This window comes from Ursus maritimus, unplaced genomic scaffold, assembly GCF_017311325.1.
Source record: "Ursus maritimus isolate PB19 unplaced genomic scaffold, ASM1731132v1 scaffold_13, whole genome shotgun sequence".
NCBI lineage: Eukaryota > Metazoa > Chordata > Mammalia > Carnivora > Ursidae > Ursus > Ursus maritimus.
The window spans coordinates 36,419,242-36,438,668 of NW_024423675.1; the positions used below are offsets into that span (position 1 = coordinate 36,419,242).

A 19,427-nucleotide genomic window follows, 5' to 3' on the forward strand; every position below is an offset into this window, starting at 1 on the left:
ATGGAAATAAATACTGTAAGAGCGTGTGTTAAGACAACATTCCACTTGCATGTGACACTGGGAGAAATTAAAAGATGAAAAGGAATTTTAGATAAGTAAAATAAATCAAGTAACTTTGTCAAACAATCGATAATTCAGTGGGAAATAACAACAAAAGATCATTAAATCAAGAACTCAAATATATTTAAGAAATATATGCCTTATATAAAAAAAATGTAGGTTTTGTAGATATTAATTTCATATACGTCAAAAAAAGTCCATCAAAGCAACAAATGTAAAGCACACGGGGATGCAAATCCATTCACTTTCACCGGCATGTTTATTCTTCAAATATTTCTGAATAACTTAAATGTTGGGTGCTCTTGTGGGTCACAGTGATATGTTATTATAGGGATTACATAATAATTTTAAAGCTCTATTGGTTGGAAACCCACCACCTACTGTGTAATATTCTGGAAAAGATGGTGCTGAGCATGAAAATGTACATAATTCAAAGGCATTTAAAAACTTACTTAAGTATACTTAGCAGGGCTCTAAGTTAACAGCCCTTAAGGAGAGTGACTATTCGCACCAACACTTATGACCAAAGATATTCACCCTGTGCAGTAAGAAAACTTCAATTTGGCAAGAAAACAGTCTTCTTAGGACTTTTCCTGAGAGTAGATTCCATAGCGGATGGCTCCCAAAGCCTTCTGAGCTCAGGATTTCCTTTCTATGAACCTAAACCTTGTTGGAAACTAAATCTTCACTAATGGGTTTCAGTGTGAACTAATCTTTCTCACACTAAATTCTGCTTTATTGGGACAGTGTTATCGAAAAGCCTCATAATTAAAGAGGATTCACTCACTGTACCCATCACACCCATATCCAAGATTATAATGCTATAATGCGTTGAGTGGTGCTAGAGCCAGCCCATACCAGCTCCTGACCATCAATTGTTAAAATTTCCAGCAACTTTGTCAGCCAATTGTTATTCAACAGCCATTTTCAAAAATTAAATTATCTAAACTTAGTTGAATAAATTATATTTAAAACAGAGGTATTAACTCAAAACGCAAAACTTCCTCAATATTTTATTACATTTTACTATTACTATATTATCTTTATGCTCTTGAAGTTATTTACTTTTCTTGTATTTGTATGGTGGAAACACTGTGTAAAGGTGTGCTATTACTCATCTCTTCCCAACTCTGCGTTCAGTGATGTCACTCACATTGGTAGTTCGGTATCAGCTATAGTGGTAGCATTTACAACCATGGAAATTGGCAAGTGCTAAAACCTGAACGTGGGGTTTGGTTTTGTTTTGTTTTGTTTTGTTTTGTTTTGTTTTGTTTTGTTTTGTTTGAAATCCACTTTAAGCATTTACCATCATCACCATTATTTCCTCAGTTTTCCATGAGTATTGTGTGGCCATTGTTCTTGAGCATTTGCCATTGACGACCTTCTGACCCTGAAAAGCCTAACTAATCAACAGTGAGTAACTGTCCTTTCCCCACATTCAGATGGTACTCGCTCATTGTACCTCCTGCTCTTAATTATAACTTATTTATTTCCAGATCCTCTGACTAGTCTGTGAGAGTACAGGGAGTTGGTCAACTTTTTCATCTTTTTGCCCTCTTTGCTAAACACACTGCCTGGCACAAAAATGGACAGTCATTCAGTAGTTGATAAACTTAACTTAATTAACATGAAATGAAACAAGCTCTTCCATACACATCTTATTTAATGAAGAAGCCACTAGCTCACCAGCCTCTCTAACTCTAACAGGGATTCTAATCAACCATATGAATGCACAAGTCAATGTCGTCTGTACCAACAAGGTATTGCCAGTCCTAATAATTTAGATTGGTTATCATCTATTTTAACACGCTCATAAGAATGTTATATTCAAGAAGCTGTCATATAGTGTTCAAATCTATTGCCATAATGCACAGAATAGATATATCCTTCTTCTCATTGTTCACATAAAAGACAATGCTTGAGGTCATCTGGCTGGCTCAGCTGGAAGAGCATATGACTTTATAAAAAAATAAACAAAAAAAAGACAATGCTTGATACAGCTCTAATTCCAACAATTAATGGGAGTGTTACAACAAGTCTCCACCTAAAAGGAAATGGCACCTGAATAAGTCACTGCTGGTAGGACATTCTGCCCTCCGTTCTCTCCTACCCTTCATTTGACCATATTTGAAGCAACATGAGATACTGGTTTTTTTTGTTTTGTTTTTTGTTTTTTTTAAGAGAGAGCACAAGGGAGTTGGGGGGAAAGGGAGCAAAAGTAAAGGGAGAGAGGAGAGAATCTTAAGCACCCTACATACCCAGCACTGAGCCCCACCCAAGGCTTGATCTCACGACCCTGAGATCATGACCTGAGCCAAAATCCAGAGTTGGATACTTAACCAACTGAGTCACCCAGGCGCCCCAACTACGTGAAACTAAAGATACTAAAATTACATGCTTTTTAAAAAAAGTTTCTTTCTTTCTTTCTTTCTTTCTTTCTTTCTTTCTTTCTTTCTTTCTTCTAATAATCTCTACACTCAATCTGGGGCTCAAACTCACAACCCCGAGATCAAGAGTCGCACACTCTTCTGACTGAGCCAGCCAGGCGCCCTGAAAACAATCGTTTTTATTTTTATTTTTTTAAGTAACCTCTATGCCCAACACGGGACTCAAACTTACAACTCCAAGATCAAGAGTCACATACTCTACCAACTGAGCCAGCCAGGCACCCCTATGCTTTTCTAAAATGTGCTGCAATTGGGGAAGTTGGTGGAATAATTATGAATGAGTGAAGGGGGTGGATAAAGTGCCTCTTTCTACTGGTATCCTAACTCCAAACTGTGAGCAAACTGCTGAGAGACCTGGGAAGATCTTAAATGAATATGTAAGTGAATGGCCATGATAACTGTGGGAAATCCAGAACACTATCCTATAGATTCCTGTACCTAAGCTCAAGGAGTGAACAACAGCCCTCAAAAGAATTCCCAGTCCTCACCTGGAATCTGTATTCCTGATGAGAATGAGCCAGAAATCTACTTTGCAGAATCTAAGCAAGAAGTCAAAACACCTGGGTCCTTCTGGATATCTCTGCTCTAACACTCCCTGGTTATGGGTTTCTCCAATTTCCTTGAGCCAAAAGATGAGAAGCCAGTTTGAACACACTGGTTAGAATTTAGAGTGTGTATATACATATACACACACAAAATATATTTTTTTTCAATTTTTTTTTTTTTTAAGTAGGCTCTACACCCAACATGGGGCTTCAACTCAGGACCCTGAGATCAAGAGTTACATGCTCTACCGACCAAGCCAGCCAGGCACCCCAGTTCCTATATATATCATATTTAAGTATACTGTCCGTTACATAGTGTTTCCATTCCCTACACAGGTCTACCATTCTCAATCTTTTTCCAATTCAGTATCCTTTAGTTATTTGTCGTGACTTACATAAGAACAAGTTCACTTTCCAAATAATGGCTGGGTCATGATTCTGGAGCACAAAACAGGTAGTCCAGTGCACATGCCCTTTTTTGAATGGTTCCACATTTAAGTTTACATAGGCTACAAGAGTTTGTTTTGTTGTTATATGCTCCTTCCTATTAAGACTATGAACTTGGTCAAATGTTGCATCAAAACGACATCTTGAGAAATTTTTAAATGGAGAGGAGTTTATGAAAACACCTTCTGTCACAAAAACCTATATTAGTAGGAGCATCCAGTCAGGATACAAAATCACATTATTATGGTAAACTGAATATTACAAAAGTATTTATGTCAGTGAGATTCAAACCTGCAGTGCAAAGAACTTCTCTGGTAAGAAAGTTGACAGGAATTTTTAATCACATCTGGAGAGCAAACATTTTCATCAGTATAACTCAAGGAAAAGGGAGGTTTATTTCAATTAAAGCTAGAAGAGGTACAGTAAGAAAGTGAGAATATAAGAAATCTAAAGCTTGAGTGGAACCTAAAATCCTTGCTGCAGTTTAGAGCGGCTTCCCTCTGTAATGACTCGCCACAGAGCAACTCTGTAACTGAGCTAACAATTGTCAAAAGTTTAGCCAGACCCTCCAGCCATTTGCCAGGATTCTAAAATGGCTTTTCCCTGTTGGCAGGGGCTTGAAAAAGTCTTGGGGTTTAAATGGATTTGAAACTACCTGAGCTAAGGAAGATTAAATATCAACAGCAACCTTCAAAAGGAAAACAAAAAACGTTATCTAGAATTCACAGGGAAATAGACATTCTAAGTACCTGTAATTCATTTACTCAGCATGCGTTAAATGCAAATGGCACATTACAGATACCTTTTTCTCATTCTACAACCTTTGGAGAAACAACATTCCTTAGGAACTAAGGAGATGTCAATTTATCTTCTGCTAATGCTTATCATCTCATTTCGAAATCTGAGTGCTTCTCCTGGATTGGACAACAGTTAGTTATCACTGGGATGGACGCTTCTTGAAGTGGCAGAGATTTCACTCCTCAGCTTCCGGCTCAATGCCCATTTTACTCTTATTCCCAAACCAGACTTTTTGTATTTTATCTGAGATTAAGTCTGTCCAGGCAGTAAACATGCTTATTTCAGGAATGCCCCACATCTCCCACGTCTCCAACCTGGATAAGAAATGTTAAATGCATCTTCCAAAGATTTCTGAGGTATTTATACTTAAAAGTTATAGCTTCTGGTACTCTCACTCTACATATGTAGATTTGGGGTTTTGTTTTATTTGTGGGGTTTTTTGGGTTTGGTTTGGGTTTTTTGTTTTTTGGGGGGTTTTTTTTTGGTCATTCATCCTAAGATTCTGGTTCTTTAGGAATCAGTATAAATTTGCCACTTGTTTTCATACCCACTGAATGCTATTCTTTATAATATTTGCTGTGGTCTTTGTTAATCAGCATACTGAGTTATTTCAGGCATCCTATTATCTACTGTCTGCTGGTTTTATTTTAAAGTAAAAGATATAGCAGTTATTTTTAAAAATAACAGCCTGGGATAGGATATTGTGCAAACATGGGTTGAGTCCACTCATTAGGATGATGATAACAAAAGCTAAAGTGAATACATTTTATTAATGTGTCAGGTACTCTTCCAAGCACTTTAACTCAATATTCTTCAAAAAAAAAAAAAAAAAAAAACCAACCAGAACATGTGGGTGACTGGTATTATTCCATTTCACAGATGTGGTGTGGAAACTAAAGGAACATGGTTAGGTCCCATAGCAAGAAAATGTTGGAACCAAAATTCACACTCAAGCACAATCAGGTTCCCAAGTCTATGATCGTGAACATTATGCTATATATTTCATATGTGGAGATCAACATTCCAGTGTCCCTTGCTTAAGTATAAAATGGGCACAAAATGTTAGTGACTCAACTAAATTAAAATCAGTTTTCTAAATTTGGGGGCTCCTGGCTGGTTCAGTCGGTGAAGCATGCGACTCTTGATCTCTGGGTTGTGGGTTCAAGCCCCACGTTAAGTGTAGAGATTACTTAAAAAAATAAAATCTTAAAAAACAAAAAATAAAATAAGTTTTCTAGATGTTTATTTTTGAAGCTTGGGTCTATGAAATTTGGGATTAGTTCTCCTGAGAAAAATGTACACAACCAAAATTACTTCTCTCCTTAATTCACACACTACAGGTCATTTGGGCCTTCTTCAATACAGAGGTTCAAAATCCCCATTTCCTGGTAGAGCAACAGGTATATTTAAATGACAATACTGTTGCCCCCTCCAAAATGAATGACTAAAGCACTAGGAATTGAATTTGCCTCTTCCAGGATGCAGGTGCAGGGAGTCTGGGGATTATCTCAGCTCACTGGATTCTGGACTGCCAGGCCTCTCTGCCAGCCTCCCTCCCTAGGGGCTGCCCACTATGGGGCCATGAGCTTCCCTGAAGCAGCAGCAGAGAGAAGGCTGATCAGAGACTGGAAAAGCTGTCGATGAACAACTGTAGGTCACAGCAAATATGAATCCGCAGCCAAACAACCATGGCCTCTGCATCCGAACGCTGTGAATGCACATTTACGTACAACCTGGATGAGGCTGCCCTCCAACCTTCCTGCTCATGTTCCCAGAGGGAGAGTGACTGTGAGCCTCTAGAAAAACAAATGTGCTCTCTCCTCTGCCCAACTTGTTTACACTTGCTTACACTTCCGATTACTCAACTTTTGGGAAATTCCACTTGATGGAATTTTATTATCAGTGCAGCAAATTTTTGCATAATGCTTCTTTGGTAGGCTTCTAGCTCTTTTGTGTGTAGACTCAAGGATATAGAACGATTGCTGACACACTGGATTCTCCCAGGCAACTTCTAAAGTGGACCAGCAAATTCTGAGAGACAGCCTGCACTCTGAGATTTGCCAAGCCACAGGCAGGGGTATGGTCAGTTACTGAACAGCCCCAGGCTTCACCCATGAATTGCTAGATGTGAAGCTATGCAAAGATTACCACTCCTTAATAGTCATAAAAGTCACATTTACTGCCAAAGTTCAAGGACAATGCCTGGCTTGCTTGCCAGCATACCCAAGACCTGACACAGCACTGACACTTAGCAAATGTTCAAAGATATGTAGAGTGGAAAAATTCAATAAAGACATACAAGCCTTATCTGAATCACTCTCTCCCCAGCTAGGCACACCAGTTCAGATACCAAGAGCATTTTCTGTTTCTTCATGAAAATACTCAAAGGAAAAACTATACTGTACATTAAACTTGCTCTATATAATTACAGCCCTTAAAACATCTCGTTAAAATTTTACAATAAAAATATTTCATAATCATGTAATCTTTACTGATATATCTGGAGAAAATACAAATACTATTTGGCAGCATTACAGAGTAAAGCTGACTTATAGAGAGAGAAAATAAGTATATAGGTGAAAATGAATCAGGGGGTACATTTTATGATACATGATAACAAATTTACTCACTGTTCACAGAACCATATTGACCTCTTCATCATACCACTTTTCCCAAAGCTTACATATGCAAACAGATATGCAATGTATAACTGCAAATATACAAAGCATCTATTGGTTTCATTTCCATTGTTCAGTATATTATTTTTGCCCTTAGCAACAATTTATCAAAATTTATATTCCCCCAAAAATAAATTATATTTTTATGGTAGTTTACAATTTAAAAAATACTTCTGCATATGTTTCAGTTTTACCTTTCAAAATTGTCCTATTGAGTAGCTAGAAAAGATATTATTCAAAATTGCCCTATTGAGCACCTGGAGAAGATATTACTATCACTATTCATTGTAATATTCCCATTTTAATGATAAGGAAATTAAAGATTCAGCAGAAAGGAATTACCTCCAAATCTCAATGCCAAAAAGAAACAAAACTAAGACTGGCACACAGTCATAGCAAGCCCAATGCTCCATGCACTGAATGGACTCTTACACAGATCTCTAAAGGAACCTTTTGCTCTCTTAAGCAGGTCACTGCCAACCCGCTGACCTCATATACTGCCAAAGTATTTAAATGTCCGTTTAGATAAAGGGGCAATAATGGGCCAAGCCTAGATAGCACTCTGCCTCAACCCACCAGGTTGTTAGGCAAACTATCACAAAACTCATCATTCAGGAATCACACCTGATAAGAATATAAATAAGGGGTAAAAAAAAAAAAAGGCATAGAGAAAGCAGGCGATACACAAGGAAGAAAATAATAATTCAGTAACTTATTTAAGATAACGCTCAAAGGTGTGTGAACAGAAGCCTCCAGTGACAGAAAGAAGCATGCTCCAGTCAATAAATCTTCCACAATCACTGTCTTCACCCCAATGTAGCCAGAGCAGGCCGTTATCAGCCATAGAAGTGCCCGGGAATGATACTCTGGTCTAAACTGGCACAACCACGTTTGAGCCCCTGGTCTTCAGTCACATTCAGCTTCAGGTCATCAGCACAGATGTGTATCTAACACAGGCTGGATAAATCTCTCCTTGTAAGTGGGAGAGGCTGGGCAAAGAGCTGCTACTTCCCTACATTTCATTTCTTATCAAATACCCCAATTATTGTATAGCAACTCTTGAATATCCCATGTTGTGCAGATATGCATTATAAAGTTAGGCAGCAGAGGTGAGAAGATCAAAATTATAAACAAGTTCACCTTTGCATCCTGAGTTTTTCAAAACTAGTTTCCAAAGTGAAGAGTTACTAGGTTCTACTTCTCTGTGTCAATTAGCATCATTTATCACAGCTTAGCTTACTCTCTGGCTTCTCTTAAAAATAAACAAATGCACGCATGCAAATACCTACTCAAGTACATTTGTAGGATATTCAGCATAACTGAAAACCAAGCAATTAACTAAGTGGTCTCTTTTATTCACAGACATATTAATTATTATCACCTCATATTTGGATTATAATTTTAATTAAAGCCAATCATTAAGTCAGGTTTGCTTTTGGAAACACTGTTTTAGAACTTCAAAATACAAACCAAAATAATTAAAGAAAAACCTAAATAACTGCCTGTATAAATTACCATTAAGCAAAACAATGTGTATGTTGGTGACAATAGTGAATTAAAAAATAAAAATCTTGGGGCGCCTGGGTGGCACAGCGGTTAAGCGTCTGCCTTCGGCTCAGGGCGTGATCCCGGCGTTCTGGGATCGAGCCCCACATCAGGCTCCTCCGCTATGAGCCTGCTTCTTCCTCTCCCACTCCCCCTGCTTGTGTTCCCTCTCTCGCTGGCTGTCTCTATCTCTGTCGAATAAATAAAAAATCTTTAAAAAAATAAAAATAAATAAAAATCTTGAATTTGAGAGGCACGTGGATGGCTCTGTCAGTTGGTTAAGCGTCCAATTCTTGATTTCAGTTCAGGTCATGGTCTCCGACATGGGACGACGGGCTCTGCACTCAGCATGAAGTCTGCTTGAGATTCTCTCCCTCTCTCCCTGCCCCTCCCCACCGCACTCTCTCTCTCTCTCTCTTTCTCTCTAAAATAAATAAATAAATCCTTAAAAAGAAAATCTTGAATTTGAGCTAAGTTCTTCCAGGCTGTATGACTTTGGACAAGTGATATCAAATGAACAGGCATTAATTTCCCAAAGTCCCTTTCAACACTTAAAATTCGGTGAATTTTTAATGTTGGATTTATTCAATACTGAGGCAAAGAGAATAAAATAATGAAAATAATAAAATTCAAGCTTTCAAGTGTGGCTTAGAGGATAAACCAAAAAAGAAACACTTCGAAAATTATGAACTGCTGATCTGCAAGACACACAAGACTGCCAGGTGCAAAGTACCTCTTTCCCCTCTACCTCCCCACCCTCTTCCCCTTAGAGACTAAGGCTTAGGCCACCATGTCTTCTTAACGTTACTACTTAGTGGTCCAGAGCTGGGAACCATCTGATGCAACTGTCTTTTCCTCACCATATACTTTCTTCCCCCTCAAAGGATGCAGCCTGCTTTCTTTGCTTTTTTTTTTTTTTTTAAAGATTTTATTTATTTATTCGACAGAGAAAGAGACAGCCAGCGAGAGAGGGAACACATGCAGGGGAGTGGGAGAGGAAGAAGCAGGCTCATAGCAGAGGAGCCTGATGTGGGGCTCGATCCCTTAATGCCGGGATCACGCCCTGAGCCGAAGGCAGACGCCCAACCGCTGTGCCACCCAGGCGTCCCTGCTTTCTTTGCTTTTATTTCTCATTCCTTATTTAATTCTATCTGGAGCAACCACACTGTAGTTTGGGTGTCTTTCCAGAACTCATTAATGTATCTGTTGATAACCGATGGTTTGATTCGCAGTGCTCCCATCAGTCCATGTGACCTGAGAGAGGATCTATAGCAGAACCCAGAATCCTAATGAACTAAGCCAATCAGTGCACTTACTTCCCCTCAGCTGGAGCCTCTGATTCACTGATTCTAATCAGAGTGAACCTCAGGGCCTTTGGAGGTAAAACACCACATAAAGTACACATTTTCATACCAAACTTGAACCAAGAATCTCATGGTATGGGAGCTGCCAAAGCTACCATGCTCTATATGGAGCCTAAGAATGAAGCTCCTACAGTGCCCCACAGGGAAGCTGAGCAGGCAGAAAGAGATCATATCCCAATGGAATTATGTGAATTCTAAGTCAAGTTGCATCAGTTAGGAGAGAAAATAAATTCTCAGTTTGTTGTAACCAGTATGAGTTGTATTTCCTGCCAACATGCAACCAAAAAAAAAAATGCCTACCTGCTACATATATGTATATATTCAATAATGAATTTTGGCTCTACTGGTTCCTCACATGGTCACCTGAGGCAAGTTATTACTTACCCTCTCCAGTCCTCAGTTTGCAAAGCAGAGAGGATTCCATTCTTCAAGGATAATCGCGAGGATTTAAATGCATGTGAAACATTGACCGTAAGGCCTGACAGGTAGTAGGCACTCAGTACATGGCAGCTCCTATTGTTGTTTCTGAAACTGCTCTTCTCCAACATGTGAGAGGATAAATGAACCTATTTACATCTGACAAGAATAAAAGTAGAAGTAGTACAAAGGGAAAGCTCTAGAATTTGTAGTAAAATTAGAAAATATAACAAGTCAAATTCTTCAGACTCCAAAGATCTTTAAGATGTATGGAAGTACCTTTCTGGGTTTCTCTCCATCGCTAAGCTCCACACTAGCACTGATGTATCCACAGTTTAACCTCTTCCTTTAAACTCCAGTGTCTAGCATAAGTAAATGTGGAGATCATTGATTTGTAGTGTATTTATGAATCCAGCAACTGTATATTTAACACAGGTTAAGAGACTTTCATTTCCAGTCAAACGTGCAGAGAATTCTGTTGTGTATGGCCCCAAACTCCCGCTCCCGATATCATAACACAACCATTCTGGGTTAACATTAATTTATATTTCTTGTTTTCCATTACTCTCTGCCATAACCATGTCATTACGCCAGTATATTCTGAATCGCTAGCGAATGGCAAAAACAAATATAGCAGTTGTGATTTAATCAGAGACTTCACTGTTAAAACAGCCAGCCAAAGTAGACACGTTTAGAATAGTAAATGGATAACAAAACACACTTACAGGCTCATTAATAAGAAGGCAATTAGGTCTTCTGGGAAAATTCATTTTCTAAAAGAATGCTAAAGCAAGCTATAAAATGCAAGTAAAATTGTGTTTTGACATGAATACTGTACACTGTCTATTACATCATAATTTTTCTCTTGAGGAAACTGACAAGAATCTGTTCTTAAATATGAGCACAAAAGATAGTAAAAAGAACACCAGTGATATTTAATGCATTCTACCTCCCATTCATTAAATTTGACTGTCCTATAAATGAGCTCCTTATTACAAAGATCCTTACATTACACTTAGAAGAAAAAGAGAAATATAAAACAAGAAACTGCTTCTACTATTACTATCAGAGGGAATATCATTTCCTGTATCAACATATCAATATGCTTAAATAAAAGTTATTGGACTATATCATGTTTGGTTCCTTGATAATATCTTTACCTTTAAATATTCTAACACAACACTTTCATAACCAAAACCATTTGGCCTTATTTTTGTTCTCTTATGAAAATACTTCTTTCAAAATCGTCTGAGTATTCTTTTTAAAAAGTGAATAGTACTGTTGTTTTGATCTGTCTTGGGCATTAAATCATAATTAAGTAAATACTGATCAGAACTATAATTCCAGGGGCGCCTGGGTGGCACAGCGGTTAATCGTCTGCCTTCGGCTCAGGGCGTGATCCCGGCATTGCGGGATCGAGTCCCACATCAGGCTCTTCCGCTATGAGCCTGCTTCTTCCTCTCCCACTCCCCCTGCTTGTGTTCCCTCTCTCGCTGGCTGTCTTTCTCTGTCGAATAAATAAATAAAATCTTTAAAAAAAAAAAAAAAAAAAGAAAAAGAAATATAATTCCAGGGAAATTTGTTTCATATTGTAATTAATCCCTTCACAATACACTTACAATTCTACAGTAAAGTCCATGTGACAAATCTTTTCAAGCTGAGCTTTCTTTATCCTAAAGCAGTGTTTCTCAAAATTACATGTTCAAGCAAATTGCCTGGGGATTTTATTAAAATGTAGATTCTGAGTCAGCAGTTCTGAGAAGAGCTCTGATAAGAGACCACAAGATCATCACAAGTTCTCAAGACTGATGTTGCTGGTCCATGGACCACAACGCAAGTAGCAAAATTCTAGGGCACCTTGGAGTTGATGAATCCAATGACCATGAGACAGTCAGACATCAATCCGTAGGTGGACTGTGAGGGCACTAGAAAGGCTTCCTCTCTACTCCTGAATTTGTTGAATGACCTAAGGCGAATTATATCAAGGAGCTGTGGCCATATGAAGCAGCTGCTAGGTCACCCTACTACTCAACAAGGATTAGGGGAATGTCTCTAGCTGGTCAGCTGCTGCTCTGGGTAGGGTTTGGAGAATCAGCCTGCAAGCAGCTGGTTAAGGAACAGGCTGTATTGGGAAGGGTTTATATAAATAGACACCAATCTGGAGGAAGATTTATTATTTTCTCCTTAAAAGTATAGTACAATATACTATATACTATATAGTTCGTTTACCCATTTCAGTTTTTTCATCTATGAAATAGGCAAAGTAATTATCTACTTGCAATACTCTTTCCAAAATATAAGTACAGGAGTTTGATTCCATCTGTAGGTGTTCTTAGCTTCCTTCTCACCTGAACCTTTAGACAAGTTCTATCACTGGTAAGATGTGTCTGTGTGTGTGTACAAAATACAAATATCTTTCAGCTTTCCCAACAAAATAAATGCAAATGACTCACCTAGACACTCTTTTATTTGGCTTTATTTCTACCTGTGTTCTTCTCAAGAAGATAATTCCTAGAATGACTTACCTGGAGAAAAATTCAGCCAGCACTGCCCTGCTCATCATTTTTATTAACAGAGCTCTACAATCATATAAAGTGGAAACATGGATTATTTCATTCAGGACTGCTTAATTTGCTCCTAAAACAACTGTAAGTGACAAAATAAGCCACTCATAATTTTTATGGATTATCAACACACAGCCGAGAATGCCAAAAACTCCAAGCAGAGTTAAGTGGTGAAATGGCAATGTTCCACAACAGGATCGATGTGGTCTTACACCCCCCCCGCCCAGCGTTTTCCCAGAACCTCAACACGCAGCAAGACCTCACAAAACTAGGTTGAATTATGTACGTTCAGTTTTTATTACTAAAATATTAACTACAAAAGAATTCCCCGATGACTACTTCAGGAAAATAAACGTCCCTCTCTCACCAGAATCTTCATGGAACTAAGAAAACCTTGTATGTGGAACGAAGTTTCTTTAAGAGCACTGCTCATAAAAACACATGTCTCCTAAGATAGAGCTTAAAGTTTATAAACTATTCTACCTCCAGAGTTCTCACTGACATCAAAGATTCAAACATGGTTTTTTTCATTTTTTCCTTTTACCAAAGCATCGTTGTATGTAACTTTTCTCACTCATCTCAAAATAACAGGCAATATGGTCCTCAAATTTGTTCTATCCCCACTAACAAAAAGGAACTTAAGGGCTCTCTTCCATCTAGAGACACTTAAGCACAAACACTCTGTGACATTAAAATATCATTTCATGGATTGACAACTTATTTCTGGCTTCAATTAAAATTAAAATTAGCCTGATGGACAGACTTACTTAATTTATTATCAAATACCAGTTTAAGGCATCATGAATTGGGAAGATATTATTGTTCAGTAACCATGACAAACAAAAGCATGAGTTTTGGTGAAAAAACAAGTCATGTTCAAAAGCAATTATAACATTTTTAGGCAAAGAGAAACACCATTTGATAAAGGAACACAAAACAAATACATATGATCAAAGGATAAAGTCTGAGAGGAATACACAGAGGAAAATTTTTACATCTACAGAATAAGAAATGAATGTGTTTGGACGAAGGCAAAGGCTGACTCCAATAAACAAATCAAAAATAAGGTGCTTTTTTCCCCTCTTTAGAAAAGTAAATAAAAGATCAAACACACACACAGAGAGAATCCTAGTGTTCTTTGTTTTGTCTTTAAGAACAATCTGTAAACTCTCTTGATGTTTCCTGCTCTAAATCGTGCAGCAATCCTCTTCCTGCCCTCCATGAAGAGCAAGTAGAGGAAATGGGAATAACACAGGGCAGATGAGGACAGCATTTTCCATGCCTCTGAGAAGTACATCCATATTTAGCATGATTTACACTGTCTTTAATACCACCTTGAGCAGACCTAGATCATGGCACTTTAAAAGCACTGGCAGGCAACAACACAGTTAGTTTCTCTATATAGGACCATATCACATGAATTAAGTGTTTTTTAAAGGGCATAAAAATGTGTAGTAAACCATCACTGGTAGAAATATGAGATTTGATGGGAAAACTGGCATTTGCTCTGGGTAGTGGTTGAGTCATATTTCCAGTTTTTAAGAACATGTCCAACACCAAAAGATATTTAGTGGGAACAAAAAGGCTGTGATGTTGTGTATGTGCATGTGGGCTTTGTTATTGCTACAGAGGAGAGGGAAGGAGTGTGGGAGAGGGGGAGAGGGGCAGAGCGGCAGAGGGGTTGATTTATTTTTCAAATTCGCATTTATGAATACAAAGAGAAGAGCTGTCAGCAGCACACATGCCAAGCCCAAATAGCAGCCAGACCTGCCTCTTCCCGTCTGGGTAGGCCAGACACAAAACGACATCTTGCAATCTAGGAAAATTAGCAGAGTCAGATACATGGAGAATAGTGAGAGAAAAAACAGTTCTGGAAATGTACACTTATATATCATTACTAGTGTTAGAATTTATAGTTTTAATGAATTGAGGGACTGAGCGATTCTGGTCAATCAAAAGCAGAAAATCAGCGAGCAAAGCTTGAAACAAGCTGTTTCTGATGTATTTTCCTAGTAGGTAGTAAGTATGAGAGAAATTAACTTCACATATAGAGACAGCAGGGAGTCAGATACCAGGGAAGTGGCATTGTTTATATGAGTTGCAAGGTCCTAATGGATCAAGTGAGTGCACACTTACAGTGTGACATGCCAGGAACTAGATCAAGTGAGGATCTTGAGCTGCATTTCCAGGCTCATATCATACTAGAGACACAACAGTCCCTCTCTAGGTCATTGATAAGACTGCATCTAAAATGCTGCAAATTTTTTTCTCCATACTCTGATGGAAAAGCTGAACCAACAGTTGAACAAAGAGCTAAACAAATGACTAAAAATATATTTCTTCTATTGTTAGAATACTAGGAATATTAATAATGACTCTTCCACAGGTAGAGCTCAAGTAACAATTTACATGAGGTAAGCAAAAAAAAAAAAAAATTTAAGGATAATTCCTCTCACTGTATTGATAAAACTATAGTTTGGCCAATCTAGGATGTTTATGTTTAATAATGATTAAAATGAATGACTGGCAGAGGAAACACACACACACACACACACACACACACACACACACTCCTGAACAGCCTGTCCTCACTAGGCAAGTGTGGGAGCAAGCAAAGGGGACTAAAGTCAAGGCACTTAGCTACCTTAATGTATGACGCCTACGCCCCAGGAGAGCTGCATAATGCTTTATAACTTACAGTGCCAATTCACATAAATTATTTCATACCATCCTCATAAAAACCAGGTGGAAAGGTTAAGACAGGTATTATCCCCATTTTACAGATGAGAAAGCTGAGTTTCCGAGTTACTTCTCCGTGACTGATTTTGTCAGGCATCCGAGTCCCAGGACAGAATACTCTCTCACATTATATCAAGAGGTAACAGCTACACAACCCTGTGAATGTCAGTGCATCTTTGTGCTTCTATGCCTCAGTTTCCCCGAGGTATGACACTGGTATCATTTTAAGTGAAAGACTAAACTAAAATAGATATTTACAGGCTGTTCTGGTTTTAAAGAGGCTCACCATGCAGCATTTTTATACCTTCATTCCAAAAGCTTAGAAACAAGTCCCAGTGATAGAAATATTATTAAATTTGTGCTTTAAAGACAGCACACTGGATGAGTATATGACATATCCAACAATTGTTAGTCTTTCAAAATTTGCTTTTGAAGTGTACTACATTAGAAGCCACATGATAATATCTAAAAGTGGTAAATTGGCCTTAATGGATGTGATTTAAAAGACCTATTTAACAGGATATTTAAAAATTCTGAATATATATTTGTTTTAGACTTTTAAAGCATTTTATTCAAATTTCTCAAAAGAAATAAAAGTTCATTATTTAAAGTAGAATCTAAGAAAAAAAAAACAGCAAGAAAGACTACATCTTAAATCTCTGAATCTATGTATTTACAACAGATCTGACTGCCATAAAATCTGATGACAGTGGAGTACCAAATGCCTTAGAATAACCAGAACATGAAAATGTTTACAAAACAAACTTTTAATTCATGAAGAAAGGCAGATTCACAATCTGACTTTAAATAGGGGGAATAAAAAGCATTCATTTCTGGGCAAAAATGTAAATCATGAATGGCAAAATTTTTGAGGTACAGCCCTATAAGAATTGCATTTATTAAGACTGCACATTCTCTTACTTAAACGTAACATGAAGTCAAGTGTTTCGCTTTGTCACTAAACCAAAGCCAGGCATATTTGGTAAAATTACTTAGAACTGGATGTCTAAGAACACAATTGTTCATTAGGAGATACCTAAACTCTGGGGATCAGAAAATCTCATCTGCACATTCTATTGGAGGCAATTTAATATTTACTAAAGGGTAAATAACACTTGAAAGGAGAAATATAAAAGTTTCTTTACTGCTGAAAATATATCCATCAGCTGTTGAGGCGTTAATAGTTGCAACTCTTGAATACACGTAAGTCTAATCATGCAACTGGTAGAATTCAAACTTTCAATTAACAAACTACATGCCTTTTGAAGCATAGGCTCTCAGTGCAGTGACAAACACTGTGCAGAAATCAATACCCACTCTAACTTGCCTGCATATAATGACTTACATCAAGCACGGTTCCAATACCAACCGGCATTATATGTCAGAGATGCATTCTGTAGTAATGCTTACTCCAGAAAGAATTAAATTAAGCCATCGGATCACTCATTGCATAGATCTGTTGTCCAGCATACATCATCAATATACACAGCTTTCCCTCTACACGCTGCATTTCATAATCTGCCTTAGTGCACAACACATGCTGCCACCTGAATCTGGTCTAACTCCTTTTATAGCGTTCTACAGCGGGGGAGCGGGGACGTAAGGGAAATAAACAGTACTCCGGATCACAACAACCTGAGTTTATTTCCAGGAAACAGGGTAGCCACAACAACGAGAGAAACTGACAATCGCAAAGTAAGTTCGTTCTCCGCATCCTGCGGCCTCAGCCAAGAGCGCGGCAGTCACTTTCCCGGTCTTCTCCGTCACCCCTCGGCCAGCAATGCGTCTCCATCTGCACCAAGACCCAGGGCAGCAGCAGATGCGCTTGCCACCCAAGCTGAGCTGGGTGGACTGGCCAGAAAAGTTGTCAGGACCGGCGAGCAGCTGACAAGCTCCCGGGAGCCCGCTCCCCAGCATCCACCTGGTGAAACTTCACAGCCCCCAGAGGAGAGAACGAGAAAAGATAACAAAACTGGAAGGGTAGAGGACAGGACTGGGAGAGACGGGGTTTCACGGACTTCTTTAAGTGGCTTTACCAAGAACCCAAAGAGACAACCTGCAACACCACAGCACATCTCTCCCTTTGGACTCTCCGTTCGCAGCCCCCAACACCGAGGCGGGCTCCGGAGTCACCGCGTCAGCTTCGCGGTGGCTCCGCCGGAGAAGCGGGCTGCCACAGCCGGGGTCAGGCTTCCCCCGCCGGCACCCAGACCTCGCTGCCCGGGACGGCTCCGTGTGGGTACTTAGAATCATATTTCAAAACATCTTACAGGCTCCGCCAACAGACACACGGAACCTACTCCACGCCGTGCCCTTACCCACAGGGCAAAACCAGGAGCAGCCAACACTGGGGGAGGAGAAAGGGACTGGGGGAGGGACGGGGAAGTAGTTAGACAATAGTCAAGGGAGGTTATTCCCGGGACAAAAAGCACCTGGCAAAGCGCGCCGAGGTCAGTCCCTTCCAGTCTCCACATTTCTGACCATGGCTTCCCGGGGGTTAAAAAAACAAAGAACCACTTTTTTTTTTTTCTTGAACGCTCTAGAGGCAGACAGCAACAAGCCCGCACCACGAGCAACAGAGTAGCCGTCTCCAGAGTCGTAACTACTTTTTCCTTCTCTCCTCGCCAGCGGTGCAGCGTGCGCTGGACGCGGAGACTGCCACAGTTTCCCAAGAAAAGCAATGTCTCCCCACACTCCCGGACAGCCCTGCCTGCCTTGGCCCCGAGCGAGCCTTCGAGAGGAACAATGGGTGGCGGAGATTAAAGTTACCTGCGCCAAGTGGCGCCCAGCCCGGTGCCCCGCGTCCCACCTAGCACAAACTCTGGGAACATCGCTCCCTCTGCCCTGTGCCCCGCGAAAGCTTCCCCCAAATCCTTGCCCCCCGGCCCTGGCGAGGAGCCGACACCAGCCCTCGCAAGCCGCGGGCCGGGGGCATTCGTCGGGCATCCGGACGCCGCCCACCCCCTCACACACACCTTCCGGGCCACTCACCTGCGGAGAACTGGCCTAGGGCCGACCCCAGGGGAGACCAAGGGGAGAGGAGCGAGAGCGTCACAAAAACAGGCAGCGCCGCCGCCGCCGCCGTATCCATGTCGACTTTGGGAGAAGTTTCAAGCAGCTTTGCAAAGAGCTGCTGGAGGGATAGCAGCGAAATCCACGACCGAGGTGCCGGCCGGGCCTCGCGGGATGAGGGCGGGAAGTCCACTGCGCCCGCCGGCACTTTTTCCTTCTTCGCGGTCCCCAAACTACCTCTGGGGCGCAAGCGTCGCCCGCGTCGCCGGCCGGCCGCGGTGGCAGCTCTCCATGCTCAGCGGAGGCTGCTCCTGTTAGTCAAGAGTTACTTTGCTCGGGGAGGGACGGGGGCGGAGCCGGGGGTGACGTCGCCCCACGGGCTCCGGGAGCTTCTGAGGAATGCAGGCTCGGGCGCGGCGCCGCCGCCTCCTGCCGGAGAGACGCGCGCCGGCCCCGGCCGCGCGCCCCGAGCCTCTCGCCGCCCTTTGTTCGCCGCCCGCCGCCGCTCGGGGGAGCGGGCGGGAAAGGGGACCCGCGTCGTTGGCTGCCCTGTTGCAGAAATCCGGAGTTTGAGATGCGAGTGTTTGGTAAGCAGTGTGGCTGGACCGCAGAGGACGAGCGCGGAGAAAGCCCCCACGCCGCGAGCAGAGGCGTCCTGGGCTTCTGTCCCTGCGGTGGAAGTCCCACCGGAGGGGATGCCGATAGGAAGAAGCGGGAGTGTAGAAGCGCCCTAAGGAAACACCCACCTGCATTGAAAACTCACTGTTCCTTATTCCTCTAATAAGGAATAAGACACCCCACCCCCACAGAA

General features: G+C 40.7%; 1 protein-coding gene across 2 annotated transcripts in view; it reads right to left on the reverse strand.

Annotated features, from left to right (window-relative positions):
- The window catches only part of PTPRK (protein tyrosine phosphatase receptor type K), a 540,066-nt gene extending 521,231 nt beyond the window's left edge, over positions 1-18,835 (reverse strand). For both annotated transcript variants that reach the window (XM_040627788.1, XM_008691238.2), the window contains exon 1: positions 18,596-18,835. In XM_040627788.1, the coding sequence (XP_040483722.1) occupies positions 18,596-18,695 (100 nt within the window). In that variant the 5' untranslated portion in view covers positions 18,696-18,835. The remainder of the gene's footprint in view (positions 1-18,595) is intronic.
- Between the last annotated feature and the right edge of the window lie 592 nt (positions 18,836-19,427).